The sequence below is a fragment of the Heterodontus francisci genome, chromosome 1 (genome assembly GCF_036365525.1).
Source record: "Heterodontus francisci isolate sHetFra1 chromosome 1, sHetFra1.hap1, whole genome shotgun sequence".
Lineage (NCBI taxonomy): Eukaryota > Metazoa > Chordata > Chondrichthyes > Heterodontiformes > Heterodontidae > Heterodontus > Heterodontus francisci.
The window spans coordinates 14,354,769-14,378,882 of NC_090371.1; the positions used below are offsets into that span (position 1 = coordinate 14,354,769).

Consider the following 24,114-nt stretch of genomic DNA (forward strand, 5'->3'; position numbering starts at 1 on the left):
AAAGGGGAGAGGAGGAGGAGGGGGAAAGCGGAGAGGAGGAGGGGGAAAGGGCAGAGGAGGAGGGGGAAAGGGCAGAGGAGGAGGGGGAAAGGGCAGAGGAGGAGGGGAAAAGGGCAGAGGAGGAGGGGAAAAGGGCAGAGGAGGAGGGGAAAAGGGCAGAGGAGGTGGGGAAAAGGGAGAGGACGGGGAAGGGAAGTGGGCAAAAGGGAGAGGAGGAGGGAAAGGGAAGAGAAGGAGGAGGGAAAGGGAAGAGAAGGAGGAGGGAAAGGGAAGAGACGGATTGGGGGAAAGAGAAGAGACGGATTGGGGGAAAGAGAAGAGACGGATTGGGAGAAAGGGAAGAGAAGGATTGGGGTGAAGGGAAAAGGAGAAGGAAGGGGGAAAGAAAGAGTGGAAAAATGGAGAGGACCCCTTCGCAGCCAATGCTTATACAGATGTGCGGTTTAGCACACCTTATTGGATAAGGAACAGGGATATTCCCGGAACAGGAATATAAACATACGAATTAGGAGCAGGAGTAGACCACTCGGCCCCTCGAGCCTGCTCCGTCATTCAATAAGATCATGGCTGAACTGATTGTAACCTCAACTCCACATTCCTGCCTATCACCGATAACTTTCCACCCCCTTGCTTATCAAGAATCTATCTACCTCTGCTTCAAAAATATTTAGAGACTCTGCTTCCACTGCATTTTGAGGAAGAGAGTTCCTAAGACTCAATTCTTGACTCATGACCCTCCGAGAAAAAATTTCTCATCATCTTGGTCTTAAATGGCCGACCCCTTTTTTAAATAGTAACCCCTAGTTCTAGATTCTCCCACAATGGGAAACATCTGACTGATTTGTAACTCCCCATCCAACTGCACTGCCCTACTAGCATTCCAGCTCAAAGCCAGGACTGCAACCAAGATCTGGTCTGAATGGGCCAGCTACACACTGTTAATCAGCCGAACTAACGGATGAACTCTGTAATGAGTACAATGCATCCTTGCCCGAATGAGACGAAATGGGGTATCACAAGGATGGAGCCCGCATTGGAAAAGCGCCCTGGTGGCAAAAATCCTCTCATGAAAAAAAAATCTTTCACGAACAAATGTCACTCCAAAATGCAAATAACAAGAACATAGCACTAGTAGAACTTTTCTTTGCATGAAAAACATACACTCACCCTACAATTTGATTAAAATACCTCCTGTAGCCGTCTAGCGTTTCATGCTGCAACAAGACAAGCATTTTGAGTTAGGACAATAAAGGACTGCAAAAATAAAGAATTTTTCAAAAAAAGGGTCATACACTGGCATGTTCAGTAATTCAGGGCAAAAACAAAAAGGAATACTGTTTCATCAAGGTTAAAATGCTCTTTGGTTAATGGAAATGAAAGGGGAGATTATTCCTACCATGTTGGAAGGGGGCTGCAGGACTAAGCGGGCCTGTTTCTTTCTTTGTTTCCTGTAGTAGTTCTCAAATGTATCTTGAGCACCCTGGAGAAATGAAACAGAAGAAAAGGGGATGTGTGTTAGAGTTGGGAGCGCGTGAACACATTTTTAAGGACTGACAAAAGCAGATTTGTTGACAAAAACCAGACACCTTTAACCGAGGCTCCTGTCTACACAATGGGCTTCCCATTTAGATGGGATCACCCCAAAACCTCCTTTGCCTCGTCCGCTGTGTCCAGATTGCTCCCGTTCATGAAGCGCCCAATTACCTGACCTCCGTGAATGAACATTTCGGCTCATTAAAATCTGCCTTTGTGATTTATCAAAAAAGCTAAAAGCATATGGTCTCAGCATTGGGGAAAGTTATCGAATCATACAGCACAGAAAGAGGCCATTCTGTCCGTCAAGGCATGTGTTAGCTCTTTGAAGAAGCAATTCAATTATTGCCACTCTTCTGTTCTTCACCCCACAGTCCTGCAAATGTCTCTCCCTCAATTATTTATCCACCTAATTTTTAAAAGTTACTGCTGAACCTGTTTCAACTGCTTTCAGTGAATTCCAGATCATAAAAACTAAATGAGTAAAAGGAATTCTCATCACCCCCTTGGTTTCGATATTACTGCGAGAGAAAGAGAGAGCCAGCACAAAGAGCAGTGATGAAGATAATTCAAGGCATCAGTTATTATTTGGAATGATCAAAGAATTTGGCCTGTGCCCTTGGCAATAGAGGAGATTAAGGTGATTTAAGTCAAGTTTTCAAGGTTAGGAAGGGAATTGGAGAAAATAATTGGGGTAAAGTATACACAATCACTGGAGAAACAAGTTCAAAATTAGATGAGGAGTAAGAAGGGAAGGCAGGTTGAATACTATCCAACAAAGGGTAATGGAATTGTGATTAAATGATCAGAGAAGAAACTGTAAATGAATATAAATGAGGGTCAAGAGACAATTACATAGAAGGGGTTGAGGGATGATGTCGGTGGAGTTAAGGGATATGTGGTGACGGTAGGTACATGGGGTTAATCTATCAAGAGAAGAAAGGCGTATTGAGTCAAATGGTCTTTTCTTGTTCCTAAAACTTCTCATTCTAATGAAGAGTAAGACAGTAGCAGTAATTTCAGTAGCAACCCCACTGATGCCATTCTGTGCCTTTAAAACACATTGCTCCACAAAAAAGGGTGCTATTTTTTGCAAGCAGATTTCCTGTTTCCATTCAGTGCAAAAGGACAAACTATAACCGGTTTTTACAAAAAAAAACACACACAGAACAAAAAGGGGTTTTAAAGCCTAAATGACTTGGGACTGTGGCTGATTTTAATGAGAAGACTTTTTTTTCCCCTGCACAAAACAACTATTTACAATTATTGTTTTTGTTTAAGGTTTTAAATCGCTGTAACCTTAAGTGGCTCCATAATCCCCTGACGTCTTGAGCTTGGAGTGCATGTTCTTTATCTAATCGGGCAGCGTCTTTGCGTTGCTGCTTGTATTAAGATCTCTCTGGGGGTGAGGCGGAGGAGGGGGGTGAATGGAGAGGGTGGAGGATTTGTTCAACAGTATCAATGGTGTTTGTGATGAGAGGAAGCGATGTCACTGACAGTTGAGAAATAATGCAGTCTGCGGCCTCGGCTCCCGCCGCTCAACAGCAACTTGTATTTATATAGCGCCTATAATGTAGTAAAATATTCCAAAGCACTTCACAGGAGCATTCAAACAAAATTTGACATGGAGCCACATAAGATATTAGGCAGAAGTGGCAAGTAACATTCGTGCCACACAAGTGCCAAGCAGTAACCATCTCAAACAAGAGAGAATCTAACCATGTCCCTTTGATGTTCAATGGCATTACCATCGCTGAAATCCTCCACTAACAACATCCTGGGGGTTACCATTGACCAGAATCTGAACTGGACCAGCCACATAAATACTGTGGCTACAAGAGCAGGTCAGAGGCTGGCAATTCTGCAGCGAGTAACTCAACCCCTGACTCCCCAATGCCTGTCCACCATCTACAAGGCACTAGTCAGGAGAGTGATGGAATACTCTCCACTTGCCTGGATGGGTGCAGCTCCAACAACACTCAAGAAGCTCGACACCATCCAGGACAAAGCAGCTCGCTTGACTGGCACACCATCCACCACCTTCAATATTCACTCCCTTCACCACTGATACACAATGGCAGCAGTGTGTACCATCTACAAGATGCACTGCAGCAACGCACCAAGGCTCCTTTGACAGTACCTTCTAAACCCTCAGCCTCTACCACCTAGAAGGACAAGGGCAGCAGATGCACGGGAACACCACTACCTGCAAGTTCCCCTCCAAGCCACACACCATTCTGAATTGGAACTATATAGCCATTTCTTCACTGTCACTAAGTCAAAATCCTGGAACTCCCTTCCTAACAGCATTGTGGGTGTACCTACACCACATGGAGTGCGGCGGTTCAAGAAGGCAGCTGACCACCACCTTCTCAAGGACAATTAGGGATGGGCAATAAACATTTGCCTAGCCATCGATGCCCACAGCCCATGAACAAATGAAAAAAAATGAGCAAAAGCTTGGTCAAAAAGGTAGGTTTTACTGAACATTTCAAAGGAAGAGAGGCAGACAGGTTTAGCAGGGAAATTCCCGGGCTTAGGGCCTTGGCAGCTGGAGGCATGGACACTAATGGTGGAGTGATTAAACTAGGAAATGCCCAAAGACCAGAATTGGAGGAGCACAGAGATCTTGTAGGGTTATAGGGCTGGAGAAGGTTACACACATAGGGCGGATCCTGTGGGTGACTGGTGAAGATGTGGGTGGGGAAGATGTGAAAGGAAGTCGTTCATAGACTCTTAAAGCACAGAAAGAGACCATTCTGCCCCTCGCATCTGTGAAAGCTCTTTGAAAGAACCAGCCAATTGGTCCTAATTTCCAACCTTTCCCCATCACCAAGCAAATTTATCCTTTTTCAAACTTCTATCCAATTTCATGAAAATGATGAATGAAGTTGCTTTCAGGGAGTGCATTCCAGATTGTAAAAACGTGCTTCTTAAAATGAAATTCTCATTTCTACTTAGAATTTTTTGCCAATCGTCTGTTCCCTCTACTGGCCCAGTGGAAACAGTTTCTCCCCATTTAATTTATCAAAACTCCTCAACTAAATCTCTACTTAACCTTCTCTGCTCTAAGGAGAACAACCCTGGTTTCTGTAGTCTCTCCACTGTTAAAGAGCAGGTTAAACTTTTAAGAAAGTTCAGTTCCGATGAAGGGTCACTGACCCGAAACGTTAACTCTGCTTCTCTTTCCACAGATGCTGCCAGACCTGCTGAGTGGTTCCAGCATTTCTTGTTTTTATTTCAGATTTCCAGCATCCGCAGTATTTTGCTTTTATTAAACTTTTAAGAAACTTGAATCAAAAACTGGGGGTGGGGAAGAGATCTTGGGGAGGGCGAAGACGACAGATTCCTTTCCTATCCTGAAGGCAGGAGCTTGCCACAATAACAGCTTTTCAAGTAGCTCACCCAAGCAACCAATTTTCACTTGTGAACATGGACAGCCCACATCAAGCCCCTTTCAACCTAACTGTTTTAGGGTTACCTATTCCTGCCTCTGAGTCAGATTTTACAGATTCAAGACCCACTCTAGGACTTGAGCATGTAATCTAGGTTAGCATTCCAGCCCACTGCTGAGGGAGTACCTCATTGTTGAAGTGCCATCTTTCAAATTAGACGTTTGAGTCCTCGTCCGTCTGTTCTGATGAGCGATAATGATCCCATGGCACCATTCAAAGCAGAGTAGCGAGTTTTGCCAGTGTCCTGGTCAACAGTCCTCTCTTAATCAACACCACCGAAAAGCAAATCAATTAGTCTGCTTGTGGGATCGTGCTGGATTTTCCGACAAAAGTGACTGCCCGCCAAAGTAATTTTTTGTCCATGAGAGCTTCGAGACCCCAGAATGTGCTACATAAATTCTATCTTTCTTTCCAAATGAGCAACTCCCCATTAGGATTTTAGTGAGTGACCGGAAATGTCATTCCTCAGGAGAGAGAACATATACAGCATAACCTTTTCCAGGAACAGGTAGCATTTGTTTTGAAGAGGAACTAAAATAGGGCACATTATAAAACAAGACGCTTATTTGCCACCCATAACGAATGATATTTGGTAGACATGTATCGGTCAGAGATCTACTGCCATTCATTTCCATGGGCTTTCCCCCAATCGCCACTTTGGTGAAAGATTCATACAAGGGGCGGCACAGTGGCGCAGTGGTTAGCACCGCAGCCTCACAGCTCCAGCGACCCAGGTTCAATTCTGGGTACTGCCTGTGTGGAGTTTGCAAGTTCTCCCTGTGTCTGCGTGGGTTTCCTCCGGGTGCTCCGGTTTCCTCCCACATGCCAAAGACTTGTAGGTTGATAGGTAAATTGGCCATTAGCAATTGCCCCTAGTATAGGTAGGTGGTAGGGAAATATAGGGACAGGTGGGGATGTGGTAGGAATATGGAATTAGTGTAGGATTAGTATAAATGGGTGGTTGATGGTCGGCACAGACTCGGTGGGCCGAAGGGCCTGTTTCAGTGCTGTATCTCTAAACTAAACTAAACTAAGTGGAGAAACTATTACACTATTGCTCCAGGGCGGTTTTGGGAGGTGCGGTGGGGTGGGGTGGTGTGGTCCACAGGTCTCCCAATGTTACAGTAGGCAAGTGGGAGAATTCTATCAGTGGAAATTCTATCGCATCTTCTGTACAGTAAGTCCCTTCACTCTTCACCAGTGGTGTCAGTGGGATTTCAGATTACCAGGAGCAAAGAGTGAAAAAAATTGGAAGGAAGACAAGTTAAAAAGAGGAAGAAGTGACACCAACTTGGAACTATATCGCCGTTCCTTCACTGTCGCTGGGTCAAAATCCTGGAACTCCCTTCCTAACAGCACTGTGGGTGTACCTACCCCACATGGACTGCAGCGGTTCAAGAAGGCAGCTCACCACCACCTTCTCAAGGACAATTAGGGATGGGCAATAAATGCTGGCCTGGCCAGCGATGCCCACATCCCATGAATGAATAAAAAAAAGTGTACGAGCAGTAAGGAGCTCCACAGTATTGAGGTGCTGAGAAGGAATGGGTTAGAGTTAAGAGATTGTACTATGAGATTTATTTCAATGCCAGAGGGTGGAAGTGTGTGCTAAACAGGGACTTTGGAACACAACAGGAATGAAAGGAGAAAGTTCAGAGCAACACTGACCACAGCAACATTGAGAGAATAGAGAGAAGGCTGGATTTAGAAGCGACGGGGAGCCAGGCTGTTGAACAGCGCCAGGCTCCACCAGTTCAGGCTCAGATGCCTGGCGCCGTCTTTTCAGTCCGCAGCCTGGCTAGCACGGAAAGGAGAATTCTTTAAGACTCGGGGGTTTCTGACATAGCAGTTTAGCTCATTGCAGCTTAGAGGCAAGGAACAAAATCTCTTTAACAAAACTAATAAGGTCAGCACTTGCAGCATTTTCAAAACATAATCACATGCTAAGAAAACAAGTGTTCTAACGACCTGAAAAGCTAAAAGCATGATTGACATAATGTTGGAAGTTCAGAGTTCCCTGGCAACCCTTGAATGTTGGATTGACGGTGTCTTGTTATATTCCGTTTTGGACACATTGTGCCTACTGGATATCTTTCAGTACACCCTGAATTCTGCCAAGTTGTGCTCTAGAATTCCTAAGCAGACATCACATCAACTACAAACTGTATATTTATGCGGTATAGTAATGTAACGATAGTCATAAACCTTTGCACGCAAGGGATTCTGTCAGTTTTGAGACTGTGGACGGAAAGGCCTGTGAATAATGTATTGCGCTCGTGGAAGAAGTTATATCCTCTGTATTTTTGAACGGATCTGGCTTCAAATGGTTGTGTCGCCCCGCTGCATGGGAGCTGACCACAGTGTTCAACGCGAGAGGGGTCTGACAACTTCACAAACCATTTAAACATAAAGAGGTGGGGGGGTATGGGGAAACAGGCAAAAGGCAGACGGACGCGGGGTCTAGGTTTTATTCAAGTGAGCTGGAATCATGCCAAGTGCCTATTTATGCTGATCCCATTTACTCTTTCTCCTCTGTCATTGTTGTCATCAACCTTTTTCAATACTCATTTTTGCTCCACTGCCTCCATCATTCCACCCCTCCACACTGTTTTTTGTCTTTCTGCTTCATACTCCTGCTGCTCTTTCAATCCTTTCAGCTTGCTCTCAAATTTTTCCTTCCCATGTTTTCTTTTGGTCTCTCCCGCTTGTCATCTCACCAGTAGACCCCCAACCCACTACCTTCTCTTACCACCAAAAAAAACCTCCATAGAGTTTCGTCTACTGCTCTTCCAAATTATAGTGCAGGAGTTGGAGAAAAACTTGCAACTTTTTAAAAATATTTTTTCATGGGATGTTGGTGTCACTGGCAAGGCCAGCATTTACTGCCCAGCCCTAATTGCCCACGAGGTGATGGTGGTGAGCTGCCTTCTTGAACCGCTGCTGTCAATACGGTTTACGTACACCCACAGCGCTATTAGGGAGGAAGTTCCAGGATTTTGACCCACTGACAATGAAGGAACAGGATGGTATGCAACTTGACAAGGGAACTTGCAGGTAATGGTGTTCCCATACATCTACTGTCCTTATCCTTCTAGGTGGTAGAGGTCACGGGTTTGGAAGGTGCTGTCGAAGGAGACTTGGCGAGTCGCTGCAGTGCATCCTGTATATGGCACAGACTACTGCCATTGTGCACCGGTGGTGGAGGGAGTGAACGTTTAAGGTGGTGGATGGGGTATCAATCAAATGAACTTCGAGAGTGCTGTTGGAGCTGCATTCATCCAGGCAAATGGAGAGCCTCCATCATACTCCTGACTTGTGCCGTGTAGATGGTGGACAGGGATTTAGGTGGCGAGTCATTCACTGTGGAATTCCCAGCCACTGACCTGCTTCTTGTAGCCATAGTATTTATTTGGCTGGTCCAGTTGAGTTTCTGGTCAATGGTGACCCCCAGGATGTTGATGGTGGGGAATTCAGCAATGGCAATGCCATTGAATGTCAAGGGGAGATTGGAGATGGTCAATGCCTGGAACTTGTGTGGCACAAATATTAGCTGCCGCTTATCAGTCCAAACCTGAACGTTGTCCAGGTCTTGCTGCCTGCGAGAACAGAGTATTCCATTATCTGAGGAGTTGCGAATGGAACTGAACACTACAATCATTAGCATACAACCCCACTTCTGAGCTTATAATGGAAGGAAGGTCACTGATGAAGCAGCTGAAGGTTAGGCCTAGGCCACTACTCTGAGGAACTTCTGCAGTGGTATCCTGGGGCTGAGATGATTAGCCTCCAAGAACCACAACCATCTTCCATGACTCCAGCCAGTGGAGCAATTTCCTCCTGATTCCCATTGGCTTCAGTTTTATAATGGCTTCTTGTTGGTTCACTCAATCAAATGCTGCTTTGACGTCAAGGCAGTCACTCTAACCTCGCCTCTGAAATTCAGCTCCTGTCCAGATTTGGACCAAGGCTGTAATGAGGTCTGGAGCTGACCTCATGGCGGTCCATGGTAAGTAGAGAATAAAACTGTGGAACAGAACACAGAACAAGTGTCATGTGCACAGTACCATTGATGCCATAAAACAGCTTCATATTCCAATTTGCAGCAAACGGAGAATGAAAAGAATTTGCTCAGATGGTATTTAAATCTCTTTTTTTGTTTCTTTTAACAATTCACGGATCAGCCATGAATAGAAAAGTCACGACTACTCTGCTTGGAACAGAGAAGGTTAATCAGTGACCAACTAGAGGTTTTAAGATAATGACAGGTTTTGATACAGTCGATAAAGAAAAACTATTCCCTCGGCTGAGTGGGTCAATAAACAGAGGTCATCGATTTAAATTATTGGCAAAAGATCTAGAAGAGATGTGAGGAGAGTTTTTTTTCTGTCAGCGCTGTCAGGATCTGCAGCGTAGGTGCTGGACGCTGATTCCATAAATAATTTTAAAAGGGAGCAGGACAGGTAATTGAAGGTGAGTAACTTACAGGGTTACGGACAAAATGCAAGGCTTTAGGGCTATGCACAACTGCTCTTTCAAAGAGCCAGCACAAGCACATCCCCACCAGGCTGTGACAACAACAATTTGCATAAACATACACCATCTTTAAAGTCTTAAAACATCCCAAGGCGCTTCACAGGAGTGCTATCGGAAAAACTTGACACTGAGCCTGATAAAGAGATACTGAGACAGTTAGTCCTGCTCCTATTTCCTATGTTCCTACGATCAAAAGCTGGTCAGAGAGGTTGAGAGACAGAGAGGTTTAGAAAGGGAATTCCAGAGCTTAGGGCCTAGGCAGCTGAAAGCACGGCTACTAATGATGGAGCGATTAAAATCAAGGATGTGCAAGAGGCCAGAACTGGAGGAGTGCAAAGATCTCAGAGAGTTGTAGGGCTGAAGGAGGTTATAGATAGGAGGCCATCATTTAACCAATGCAATTACCTATCAGCAAAGCAACTTTCTTTTGTTAAAACTAAAAGGAGAGAACCAGGTTCCTCCATGCTTCAGTTAGTGAAAGTAAAGTTGGGTGGGGTTTTGGTATTCAGCAGCATTGAGTATGCAACATTTACAAGATCAAATCGGCCACAATGCACCCACCCAGAACCTCCCTGCTCCCCAAGGTTGACTAGTTTGCCGACACTCACTGCCTGGGCTTACATTCATAGAATCATAGAATAGTTACGGCACTAAAGAAGGCTATTCAGCCTGTCGTGTCTGTGCCGGCTCTCTGCAAGAGCAAATCGACTAGTTCCACTCCCCTGTCTGTTCCCTGTAACCCTGTAAATTTTCTCTCTTCAGAGGTTATCCAATTCCCTTTTCATTATTCAATTCCCTTTTAAAAGCTATGATTGAATCTGCCTCCACTTCCCTCTCGGGCAGTGCAATTGTGACCCGAACCACTCAATGCGTCAAAGTGTTTGTCCTCACGTCGTCATTGGTTCTTTTGTCAATTACCTTACATCAGCATTCCCTGATTCTCGACCTTTCCACAAATGAAAACAGTTTCTCGCTATCTAAATTCTTCATAACCTTGAACACCTCTATCAAACCTCCTCTCAACCTTCTCTTCTCAAAGGAGAACAACCACAGCTCCTCCAATCTATCCATGTAACTGCAGTTCCTCAGCCCTGGAACCGTTCTCGTCAATCTTTTCTGCACCCTCTCCAAAGCCACCACATCGTTCCTAAAGTGCGCTGCCTAGAATTGGACACAATACAAGAGCACATATGTAGGCAAATCTGAGAAGTGCAAAAACAATAAGGCAATAACAGTAGGGGATTTCAACTACCCTAATATTAAATGGGATAGAATTAGTGTGAAAGGCATAGGGGGAGCAAAATTCTTAAAATGCATTCAGGAGAACTTTTTTAAGCCAATACGTAGCAAGCCCAACAAGGGAGGGGATGGTTCTGGAGTTAGTTTCAGCGAATGAAGCTGGGAAGGTGGAAGGGGTATCAGTTGGGGAGCATTTTGAAGAGATCATAGTTCAGTTAGATTTAGGGTAGTTATGGAAATGGACAAAGATAGACCAGGAATAAAAGTTCTCATTTGGGGAAAAGCTAATTTTACCAAGCTGAGATGTGCTTTAGCTAGAGTGGACTGGAGATAGCTACTTGAAAGTAGATCAGTGCAAGATCAGAGGCATTCAAGGAAGAGATAGAGATAATGAGGCTTGAAAGCAACTATGTTCCCATAAAGAAAAAGGGTGGGAATAACAAATCAGAGCTCCCTGGTTGTCAAGGGACTTAAAGAGAAAAAGGGAAGCTCAGGGCAGCTACTGCTCAATACTGCAGAAAACCTAGAGGAACAGAAGAAGTGTAGGGGTGAAATTAAAAAGGGAACTTGGAAAGCAAGGAGACATGAAAAAATATTGGCAAGAAAAATCAAGGAAAACCCAAAGATTTCTTATAAATATATTAAAAGCAAGAGAAGAAAGAGTAGCCTATTCGGGACCATAAGAGTAACCTGTGTGTGTGGAGGCGGAGGACGTCGGTCTTATTTCATGAAAGAGAGGGATGTTACAGACATTGTAATCAGGGAGGAGGAGTCTGAAACATTAGATGAAACTAATATAGGATGAGCAAAAGTATTAAAGGGTTTGACATCTATGAAAGTGCATAAATCCCCAGGCCCAGATGTAATGTATCCTAAAATAAAAGCAAAATACTGCAGATGCTGGAAATCTGAAATAAAAACAAGAAATGCTGGAACCACTCAGCAGGTCTGGTAGCATCTGTGGAAAGAGAAGCAGAGTTAACGTTTCGGGTCAGTGACCCTTCTTCAAAGAACAAAGAACAAAGATAATTACAGCACAGGAACAGGCCCTTCGGCCCTCCAAGCCTGCGCCGATCCAGATCCTCTCTCTAAACATGTCGCCTATTTTCTAAGGGGTCCCCGTAATGTATCCTAGGCTGTTAAGGGAAGGAAGAGAAGAAATAGCTGAGGCTCTGACCATCAATTTCCAATCCTCTGGCTGCAGGCATAGTTTCAGAGGACTGGAGGACAGCTAATGCTGTTCCATTGTTTAAAAAAGGAGAAAAGGACAGAGTAATTACAGGCCAGTCAGCCTAACCTCAGTGATCGGAAAATTATTGGGAAAATTCTGAGGTACAGGATAAATCTTCATTCAGAAAGACATGAATTAATCAAAGACAGTCAGCACAGATTTATTAAGAGAAGGTCTGACTAACATGATGGAACTTTAGCAAGGCTTTTGATAAGGTCCCAAGTGGCAGACTAGTCACGAAAGTAAAAGCACATGGGATCCGAGGCAAAGCGGTAAGTTGGATCCAAAATTGGCTCAGGCAGGAAGTAAAGGGTAATGGTTGATGGGTGTTTTTGTGACTGGAAGGCTGTTTCCAGTGGGGTTCCGCAGGGCTCTGTACTGGGGCCCTTGCTTTTTGTGGTATGTATCAATGATTTGGTCTTGACTGTAGTGGGTATGATTAAGAAGTTTACAGATGATACAAAAACTGGTCACGTAGTTGATAATGAAGAAGAAAGTTATAGATCGCAGGTGGGCAAAACAGTGGCAAATGGAGTTCAATATGGAGAAATGTGAGGTAATGCATTTGGGGAAGGCTAACTAGACAATGGAATAAATAGTAGGATACGGAGAAGTACAGAGGAACAGAGGGACCTTGGAAAGCAGGTCACAGATGGAGGGCAGGTCACAGATCCACGAAGATGGCTGGACAAGTAGATAAGGTGGTCAAGAAGACATACCGGATACTTACCTTTATTAGCCCATGTGAAGAATATAAGAACAGACTATGCTAGAGCTGTATAGAACACTAGGTGGGCCACAGCTGGAGTACTGCATGTAGTTCTAGTCACCGCACAGTAGGAAAGGTGTGATTGCATGAGAGAGTTGTGAAGATGTTATCTGGGCTGGAGACTTTTAGTTATGAGGAAAGATTGGATAGGCTAGGGTTTTTTTTTTTGGGAACAGAGGAGGCTGGGAGGTAGACCTAACAAGTAAATAAAATTATGAGGGATCTAGATTGCGTAGATTGGAAGGCCCTATTCCCCTTGTTTTAAGGGTCCATAACCAGGGGGCAGAGATGTAGGGTAAGAGATAGGAGCTTTAGAGGGGATTTGAGGGGAAACTTTTTCACCCAGAGGGTTGTGGGGATCTGGAACCCGCTGCCTGTAAGGGTGGTAAAGGCAGAAACCTTCATAACATTGAAAAAGTACTTGGATATGCACTTGAAATGCCATAACCTACAAGGCCATGGACCAAGAGCTGGAAAGTGGGATTAGGCTGGATGGCTCCTTGTCAGCCGCACAAACACGATGGCCCAAATGGCTGCCTTCTGTGCTGTAAATTTCTATGATTCTATGATATTCCAGTTGAGGCTGAACCAGTGTTTTATAAAGGTCCATCATCGCTTCCTCACACTCGGGCGAGGAATAGTAGGCACTAGGCATTCCTAGAAGTGTCCTACAGCAGAGTAGAGATGGGGAGGGGAAAAAATTGGGGGAGAAGAACCGATGGGGAAAGCAGACTTTTTAATGAATAATTGTTAAATGTGCCTCCTCTTTAAGAACTGCTATCCCACAGCATGACATAAACTCGAAGAGTAGGTCTAACTTTTGTGATAAGGCTTCAACTGTTAGGTATTTTTTGTTTCTTTTCTTTTGTTTGCCAGCCTTTTCAAAAAGAGATGTGGGGGCGGGGGGGGGGGGGGTGCGCAGGGAAGTGGGTGGGGATGGGTGGAGAGAGACTTATCAGCTTCGCTGTGTGGGACTTAATCATCTGTGAAACAGTTGCAATACAGTATTTTCTAGCCGCTCTGAGCTCCTTTTCTGTGCTGGCAGAACCTTTCCACCCTTTAAATTGGTCGAGAGATCATGATAAACTGCCACTGAAGTGTCTAATTGTGATCTCAGTTACAGTGTCATTGTACCTTCCGCTGGTGTGCTGTGTAAGACCTTGCATCCCCTCTTTGTCCTCCCACCAGGAATGAGCGTAAGCCTATCTCGTGCTATTGTGCCATTAACTCCCCTGGAAACTCCACGAGTTGACAATTTAATACAAAGTTCTTTTTGAGTGCAGTCTGAGATCTTTTCTTTTCTCTCTCCAGCTTTCTCTTAAGTGCAGGTGTTGTTCAAAGTCCTTTTCAGATTTGATCCTATTCTGAGTTTAAAAGAACACTTAAAAAAAAAAGGGACTTGTTTCTACATTATTCCTTCCATTATCTGTACTCTGCTTGGAATGCTTCTTTAGATCCCACGTGCAACAGAAAATCAAAAAATCAATTGGAAAGTGTTCACGGAGGATGCTCCATATTAAACCAATGGGTGGCACCTTTTACCCTGTAAAAACATTTTGGGTTTAAGGGGGTGGAAGAGAAAGATCATCTTATTTAATTTTGAAGTAACCCTTCATTTCATCAATTTAAATTTTTTTAAAAACAGAAAACATTAACATTCCTTACTGGCATTCCCAGCGTCAGGAGGCTCAGGAACTACTGCTGCTATGCTTAGAAATGCTAAGCTCCTCTGCTGATAAGTCACGAAGTGATCGAGCAACAACAATTTGCATTTATACAGCGCCTTTAACAAAGTATATACATCTCAAGGTGCATCACAGGAGTGTCAGCAGACTAAAATGGACACTGAGCCACATAAAGAAGCATGAGGACTGGTGACCAAAAGTTTTATCAGAAGTAGGCTGTAAGCACTAACTTAAAGGAGGAGAGAGCATTTCAGAGATTTAAAGGAAGAATTCCACAGCTTCGGGCCCAGACAACTAAAGGCATAGCCACCAATGGTGGAGCAATAGAGATCAGTGAGGTGCAGTGGTTAGCACCGCAGCCTCACAGCTCCAGCGACCCGGGTTCAATTCTGGGTACTGCCTGTGTGGAGTTTGCAAGTTCTCCCTGTGTTTGCGTGGGTTTCCTCCGGGTGCTCCGGTTTCCTCCCACATGCCAAAGACTTGCAGGTTGATAGGTAAGTTGGCCATTAGAAATTGCCCTTAGTATAGGTAGGTGGTAGGGAGGATATAGGGACAGGTGGGGATGTGGTAGGAATATGGAATTAGTGTAGGATTAGTATAAATGGGTGGTTGATGGTCGGCACAGACTCGGTGGGCCGAAGGGCCTGTTTCAGTGCTGTATCTCTAAACTAAACTAAACAAGAGGCCAGAATTGAAGAAGTGCAGAGATTGTTGAGGGGGTGGGGGGGAGGGGGTGAGGGGGGTGGGGAAGGGGAAGGGGGAGTGGAGGAGTGGAGGAGGTGACAAAAAAGTGAAGGGTGAGGCCATGGAGGGATTTGAAAACAAGCAGGAGACGACGACTACACGAAGCTCATCGGTCTCTGCTACAGGTTTTAAAAAGTTAATATTTGAAAAAGTTAAATATTTTCATGAATATATTTTTGCCCCCAATATAAAATGTGTGCCAATACTTTCCTTTTCATTCAAGTAGGCATAGATATAGACATTACAGAACAGAGGCAGGCTGCCATTCTGCCCATCATGCCTATGCAGTTTCTAGCTCGAATCCAATATCCCGGTACCGTTGAATATATTTTCTCGAAGCATCTAATTCCTTCTAAAATGTAATGACAGATTCGGTTTCAAAAGCCCCTAGTGGCAATGGATATTTTAGTCTCATAGTCCTTCGTGTGAACGAAGAGGGCGGCACAGTGGCTAGCACCGCAGCCTCACAGCTCCAGCGACCCGGGTTCAGTTCTGGGTACTGCCTGTGTGGAGTTTGCAAGTTTTCCCCGTGACCGCGTGGGTTTCCGCTGGGTGCTCCTGTTTCCTCACACAGCCAAAGATTTGCAGGTTGATAGGTAAATTGGCCATTGTAAATTGCCCCTAGTGTAGGTAGGTGGTAGGAGAATTGAGGGAAGGTGGGGATGTGGTAGGGAATATGGGGTTAATGTAGGATTAGTATAAATGGGTGGTTGTTGGTCGGCACAGACTCGGTGGGCCCAAGGGCCTGTTTCAGTGCTGTATCTCTCTATGACTCTAATTGCTACCAACCCCCTCCCGCCCTTTATGCTTTTAGTACTAATCCATAGCTTACCCCCTCTAGTTAACGATTCAATGACCAGTGGAAATAATCTTTCCCTATTCATCCTTTCAACAGTCCTATTAGATTTTCTCGTTGACTCTGTGCTCCAGTGAATGCAGTCCAAGTTTTCCAATCTAACTTGCCCATGATTTCAATATTCTTTCTTACTAGGTTGTCCAAAACTGCACACAATACTCCAGCAGTGCCTAATCAATGCCTTATATAGATTCATCATTACCATTTACAGTTAAGCCACTATGTTCTTAAGCTTGACACAGCATTTTCTGCAGCACAAACCTAGACTCGGCAGCCAACGTGATGAGCTCTGAATCTAGATTCCAGAAGTGGGTTATGAGTGAAGACACAACTAGGAGCTTCATCTAAAAGAAAACAGAAAATGCTGGAAATAGGTCTGACAGCGTCGGTGGAGAGAGAAACAGAGTTAACATCTCAGATTGATGACCTTTTATCAAAAGGTTTTGATGAAAGGTCATCGGCCTGAAACAGGAATTGTGTTTCGCTCCCAGAGACTCTGCCGGACGTGCTGAGTATTTCCATCATTTCTATTTTTATTTCAGCTTGCCAGCATTCGCAGTATTTTGCTCTTCGTCTAAACAAACACACCCCGTCTCCATCCATTTAGGGGACAACACAGCAACTAGAAAGTTGTAAAGTATTTTTGATTTTTTGATCATTTCGGTCTCAATAGGATCAATGGAACCAGCTTCAGATTAATGTCACGACTGAAAAACAAATCCTCTGACAATGCAGAACTCCCTCACGATTACATGCGACTGCCTAGATGGTGCACTGAAATTCAAACCTGGGTCTGATCCCACAACCTTCTGACGTGAGACGAACGTGCTCCCAACTAACCACTGACAACATAAAGCATACAATGGCTAGTTCATGCAAAACTTGGGTTTTAAAAACTTGACTGTAGGAGCAAGGGGAGAGGGGGTACGAGCCGACACTGAGGGAGAGTACGAGGGGACAATAAGGGAGAGTACAAGGGGACACTGAAGGAACGTACGAGGGGACACTGAGGGAGAGTAGGAGCAAAGAAACTGAGCAGCGAGGAGTTCTTCAGTTTTGAGATCTTGGGAAGCATGACTTAGAGTAGGTGAGTTTGCAATGAGTCTTGATAAGAACAATGAGAATGCAGAGGAATAGTACATTAGATGCAGTCTTTGAAGGAACGAGAGAGCGAATGTCATACTGATCCTCCTGGGGGTCAAGCCACACTGTTGAGGTAAGCATCTTCATCAGATCTTACTCAGAAACGTACTATCTGGTGTCTTATGGTATTGATGTTTAGATCATCCTTGTTCCTTTTATCTTCCAACAACAGATGTCTGGCTTTGAGATCAAAGCAACAGCAGCAGCCGCAAGCCTTTTGCAAGCACTTCCTTGTAACTGATCCAAAACTTACATCAACTACAAAAATAGATCAAACCTGATGACCATGGATGATGATAAGGGAAAGGTTTCAAATATTATGCTTATGATCTGGGGGTCATTGATCACAGGCTTCGCAAACACATCTATCGCCAGAGTGTTGGCTCTGCCTACCTGATCAAGTGTACAAAAGTGATTAATGCTACACCAGTGACTGCCTACATAATGCAAAAAAGCAGACTGAAGGTAGCATTGGGGCCAATGAAATTAAAATTATACCATTTTTTGTCCCCTTTTCCTCCCCTCTTGCTGAGAAACAGTTTCAGAGATGCCAGCTGCCTCTTGGTACCTCTCCCAACTGGCCATGCATGAACTTAGATAGTATTAACATGCTATTTGATCCAGAATAAGGAGGGAAATTCAGGGTAGATTCAGTTGGCACAAAAATCAGAAATTAAAATGGAAGGCAGAAAATTAGTGGATTAGTCTGGAAGGCAGAGGAAACAAAGGTTCGAGAAAAAAAAGAGTTCTGAAGTGCTCAAGGGTATCTATTTCAATGCAAAGAGTATAGCAAATAAAGCAGATGATATGAGGGCACAGATATACACGTGGCAGTATGATATCATAGCTATTACAGAAACATGGCTTAAGAAGAGACAGTAATGGCAGCTCAACATTCCTGGTTACAGGGTTTACAGACAGATAGGGGGATAAGAAAGGAGGGGGGGGGAGTGGTGGCAATTTTGCTCAAAGAAACAATTACAGCTGTGAGGAGGATGGTATGTTAGAAGGATCATCAAATTAAGCCATATGGATTGAGCTAAGGAACAAAAAACGGGCAGTCACGCTGCAGGGAGTGTACTATAGACCTCCAGTCAGAGGGAAATAGAAGAGCATTCTGGGCAGTAATAGGAGGAGATTTAACTACCCCAATATTAACTGGGATAGTTTTAATGTGAAAAGAATTGAGGGAGCAGAATTCTTGAGGTGCATTGAGGAGAACCTTTTTGTCCAGTATGTAGCAAGTCTAACAAGTTTTGGACTTAGTTTCAGGAAATGAAGATGGACAGGTGGACAGAGTGGCAGTGGGAGAGCATTTTGGTGGTAGTGATCATAATTCAGTTAGTTTTAACATAATTACGGAAAAGGACAAAGATAGAACAGGGGTTAGAGTTCTCAACTGGGGCAAGACCAATTTTACTAAGCTGAGGAGTGATTTAGCAGAAGCAGACTGAAAACAGCTACTTGAAGGTAAATCAGTGTCATAGCAGTGCAAGGCATTCAAAGGGGAGATTCAAGGGGTTAGAGTAAACATGTTCCCATAAAGAACGAGGGTGGGACGGCCAAATCTAGAGCCCCCCTAAGCTTACAGCGTAAAATAAGGCAGAAAAGGACAGCTTATGTCCGACACCAAGAACTCAATACTACAGAAAGCTGAGAGGAGTATAGAAAGTGGAGGGATGAAATCAAAAAGGAAATTAGGAAAGCAAAGAGAGGGCATGAAAGAATATTGGCAGGCAAAATCAAGGTGAATCCAAAGATGTTTTATCAATACATTAAGAGTAAGAGGATAACTAAGGAGAGAGTAGGGACCACAAAAGAACAAAAGGTAACCTATGTGTAGAGGCAGAAGATGTTGGTATGGTTCTTAACGAATACTTTGTGTTGGTCTTCACAAAAGAGGGGGACGATACTGTAGTTAAAGAGGAGGAGTATGAAGTACAGGATGTGATAAATATAGGGAGAAGGGAAGTATTCATGGGATTAGCATCCTTGAAAGTGGATAAATCTCCAGGGCCGAATGAAATCTTCCCCAGGCTGTTAAAAAAAAGTCAGGAAGGAAATAGGAGATGCTTTGAACTTCATTTTCCAGTTCTCACTGGATGCAGGTGTACTGCAGGAGGATTGGAGAACTGCTAACATTGTACCTTTGTTTAAAAAGGGAGTGCGGGACAAACCGAATAATTACAGGCCAGTCAGTCTAACCTCAGGAGTGGGTAAATTATTGGAATCAATTCTGAGACAGGATAAACTGTCACTTAGGATACAAGTAACATCCCAGTATTAGCTGTAAGTCAGGAAATGGAAGGGAGGGAGGAACTCAAGAAAATTACAATCGCCAGAGAAGTGGTACTGAACAAATTGTTGCAGCTGCGGGCTGACAGGTCTCTGGGTCCTGATGGACTTCATCCTAGGGTGTTAAAAGAAGTGGCTAGTGAGATAGTTGATGCATTGGTTTTAATTTTCCAAAATTCCCTGGATTCGGGGAAGGTTCCATTAGATTGGAAAATAGCGAATGTAACTCCTTTGTTCAAAAAGGGAGGGAAACAGAAAGCAGGAAACTACAGGCCAGTTAGCTTAACACCTGTCTTAGGGAAACTGTTAGTAGCTATTATTAAAGACATTATAGCAGGGCATTTAGAAAGGTAGGAAAGTAACTTGTGAACAGAACATAAGGGCGCTACAAAAGGATATAGATAGGTTAAGTGAGTGGGAAAAGACCTGGCAAATAGAATATAATGATGGGAAAGCGTGAAATTGTCCATTTTGGCAGGAAGAATAAAAAAGCATATTTTCTAAATGGCGAGTGCATGAATTGCAAAAGGTTAGTATGCAGGTACAGCACGTAATTAGGAAAGCTAATAGAATGTTATCGCTTATCGCGAGGGAAATTGATAACAAAAGTAGGGAGGTTATGTTTCAGCTATACAAGGCATTGGTGAGACTACATCTGGAGTACTGTGTACAGTACTGGTCTCCTTATTTAAGGAAGAATGTAACTGCATTGGAGGCAGTACAGAGAAGGTTTACTGGACTAATACTCGGAATGGACGGGTTGTCTTACAAGGAAAGATTGGACAGGCTAGGCTTGTATCCACTGGAATTTAGAAGAGTAAGAGGTGACTTGATTGAAACATATAAGATCCTGAGGGGTCTTGACAGGGTGGATGTGGAAAGGATGTTTCCCTTGAGAGAGAATCTAGAACTAGGGGTCACTGTTTAAAAATAAGGGGTCGCCCATTTAAGACAGAGATAAGGAGAAATTTTGAAAAGGCGGTGGAAGCAGAGTCTTTGAATATTTTTAAGGCAGAGGTAAATAGATTCTTGATAAGCAAGGGGGTGAAAGGTTATCGGGGGGAGGTGGAAATGTGGAGTAATCAGTTCAGCCATGAACATTGAATGGCGGAGCAGCCTACTCCTGATCCTAATTCGTATGTTAGATGGGTACGGATTAATCAAGGATAGGCTGCAGAGATTTGTTAAGGGACGATCGTGTCTGACTAACCTGATTGAATTTTTTGAAGTAACAATGAGGATTGATGAGGGTCGTTCAGTTGATTTTAGCAAGGCATTTGACAAGGTCTCACACGGCAAACTGGTTCAAAAAAATAAAAGCCCATGGGATCCAGGGAAATGTAACAAGCTGGATACAAAATTGGCTCAGTGGCATGAAACAAAAGGTAATTGTTGATGGGCGTTTTTGCGACTGGAAGACTGATTCCAGTGCGTTCCGCAGGGCTCAGTACTAGGTCTCCTGCTTTTTGTGCGAGAAAATTAATGATTTGGACTGAAATATAGGGGGCATGATCAAGAAGTTTGCAGGTGACACAAAAATTGGCCGTGTGGTTGATAGCGCTGTAGGCTGCAGGAAGATATTGATTGTCTGGTCAGGTGGGCAGAAAAGTGGTAGATGAAATTCAATTCAGAGAAGTGTGAGGTGATGCTTTTGGGGAAGTCAAACAAGGCAAAGGAATAAACAATTAACGGGAGAACACTGAGAGACGTAGAGGAAGTGGGGAGGTGGTGGCGTAGTGGTATTATCACTGGACGAGTAACCCAGACACCCAGGGTATTGGTCTGGAGACATGGGTTTGAATGCCACCACAGCAGAAGGTGGAATTTGAATTTAATTAATAAAATCTGGAATTAAAAGCTAGTCTAATGATGGCCATGAAACCACTGTCGATTGTTGTAAAAACCCATCTGGTTTACTAATGTCCTTCAGGGAAGGAAACCTGCTGTCCTTACCTGGTCTGGCCTACATGTGATTCCAGACCCACAGCAATGTGGTTAACTCTTGCATACCCTCTGAAATGACCTAGCAAGCCACTCAGTTGTACCTAACCACTACGAAGTCAATAAAAAGGAACGAAACCGGACGGACCACCCGGCATCAACCTAGGCACCGGAAATGACAACGGCAAACCCAGCCCTGTTGACCCTGCAAAGTCCTCCTTACTAACATCTGGGGGCTTGTGCCAAAGTTGGGAGAGCTCACGGAATCATACCTTACAGACAATGTCCCAGACACTGCAATCACTATCCCTGTGTATGTCCTGTCCCACCGGCAGGACAGACCCAGCAGAGGTGGTGGCACAGTGGTATACAGTAGGGAGGGAGTTGCCCTGGGAGTCCTCAACATCGACTCCGGACCCCATGAAGTCTCATGGCATCAGGTCAAACATGGGCAAGGTAACCCCCGACTGATTACCACCCTCCCTCAGCTGATGAGTCAGTACTCGCCCATGTTGAACACCATTTGGAGGAAGCACTGAGGGTGGCAAGGGCACAAAATGTACTCTGGGTGGGTACTTCAATGTCCATCACCAAGAGTGGCTCGGGAGCACTACTACTGACCGAGCTGGCCGAGTACTAAAGGACATATCTGCTAGACTGGGTCTGCGGCAGGTGATGGGGGAACCAACACGAGGGAAAAACATACTTGACCGTTTCCTCACCAATTTGCCTGCCGCAGATGCTTCTGTCCATGACTGTATTGGTAGGAGTGACCACTGCACAGTCCTTGTGGAGATGAAGTCCCGCCTTCACATTGAGGATACCGTCCATCGTGTTGAGTGGCACTATCACCGTGCTAAATGGGATAGATTACAAATAGATCTAGCAATGCAAAACTGGGCATCCATGAGGCGCTGTGGGCCATCAGCAGCAGCAGAATTGTACTCAACCACAATCTGTAACCTCATGGCCTGGCATATCCCCCACTCTACCATTACCATCAAGCCAGGAGACCAACCCTGGTTCAATGAAGAGTGCAGGAGGGCATGCCAGGAGCAGCAACAGGCATACCTCAAAATGAGGTGCCAACCTGGTGAAGCTACAATCCAGGACTACTTGCATGCCAAACTGCATAAGCAGCATGCAACAGACTGAGCTAAGCAATCCCATAACCAACGGATCAGATCTAAGCTCTGCAGTTCTGCCACATCCAGTCGTGAATGGTGGTGAACAATTAAACAACTTACTGGAGGAGGCAGATCCACAAATATCCCCATTCTCAATGAGGGGGGAGCCCAGCACACCAGTACGAAAGATAAAGCAGAAGCATTTGCAACAATCTTCAGCCAGAAGTGCCGAGTTGATGATCCACCTCGGCCCTCTCCTGAAATCCCCAGCATTACAGACTTCAGCCAATTCGATTCACTCCGCGTGATATCAAGAAACGACTGAAGGCAATGGATACTGCAAAAGCTATGGGCCCTGACAATATTCCAGCAATAGTACTGAAGACCTGTGCTCCAGAACTTGCCACACCCCGAGCCAATATAGCTACAACACTGGCATCTACCCGGCAATGTGGAAAATTGCCCAGGTAGGTCCTGTACACAAAAAGCAGGACAAGTACAACCCGGCCAATTACCGCCCCATCAGTCTACTCTCAATCATCAGTAAAGTGATGGAAGGTGTCATCAGCAGCACTTGCTCAGTGATGCTCAGTTTGGGTTCCGCCAGGGCCACTCAGCTCCTGACCTCATTACAGCCTTGGTTCTAACATGGACAAAAGAGCTGAACTCAAGAGGTGAGGCAAGAGTGACTGCCCTTGACATCAAGGCAGCATTTGACCAAGTAAGGCATCAAGGAGCCCTAGCAAAACTGGAGTCAATGGGAATCGGGGGAAAACTCGCTGCTGGCTGGAGTCATACCTAGCGCAAAGGAAGATGGCTGTGGTTGTTGGAGGTCAATCATCTGTGCTCCAGGACATCACTGCAGGAGTTCCTCAGGGTAGTGTCCTAGGCCCAACCATCTTCAGCTGCTTCATCAATGACCTTCCTTCAATCATAAGGTCAGAAGTGGGGATGTTCGCAGATGATTGCACAATGTTCAGCACCATTCGCGACTCCTCAGATACTGAAGCAGTCCCTGTCGAAATGCAGCAAGACCTGGACAATATCCAGGCTTGGGCTGATAAGTGGCAAGTAACATTCGCGCCACACAAGTGCCAGGCAATGACCATCTCCCCTTGACATTCAATGGCATTACCATCACTGAATCCCCCACTACCAACATCCTAGGGGCTACCATTGACCTGAAACTGAACTGGAGTAGTCATATAAATACCGTGGCTACAAAAGCAGGTCAGAGGCTAGGAATCCTGAGGCGAGTAACACACCTCCTGACTCCCAAAAGCCTGTCCACCATCTACAAGGCACAAGTCAGGAGTGTGATGGAATACTCTCCACTCGCCTGGATGGGTGCAGCTCCAACAACACTCTAGAAGCGCGACACCATCCAGGACAAAGCAGCTCGCTTGATTGGCACACCATGCACAAACATTCACTCCCTCCACCACCGACGCACAGTGGCAGCAGTGGGTACCACCTACAAGATGCACTGCAGGAACGCACCAAGGCTCCTTAGACAGCACCTTCCAATCCCCGAACCTCTACCACCTCGAAGAACAAGAGGAG

At 44.8% G+C, this 24,114-nt stretch overlaps 1 protein-coding gene across 3 annotated transcripts in view; it reads right to left on the minus strand.

Annotated features, from left to right (window-relative positions):
* LOC137367890 (exocyst complex component 6B) overlaps window positions 1-24,114 on the minus strand; it is a 755,392-nt gene that overhangs the window by 339,852 nt on the left and 391,426 nt on the right. For all 3 annotated transcript variants that reach the window (XM_068028681.1, XM_068028683.1, XM_068028682.1), the window contains exons 9-10: window positions 1,397-1,480; window positions 1,168-1,214 (exon numbers count right to left, since the gene is read on the minus strand). In XM_068028681.1, coding sequence (XP_067884782.1) covers window positions 1,168-1,214; window positions 1,397-1,480 — 131 coding nt within the window. The remainder of the gene's footprint in view (window positions 1-1,167; window positions 1,215-1,396; window positions 1,481-24,114) is intronic.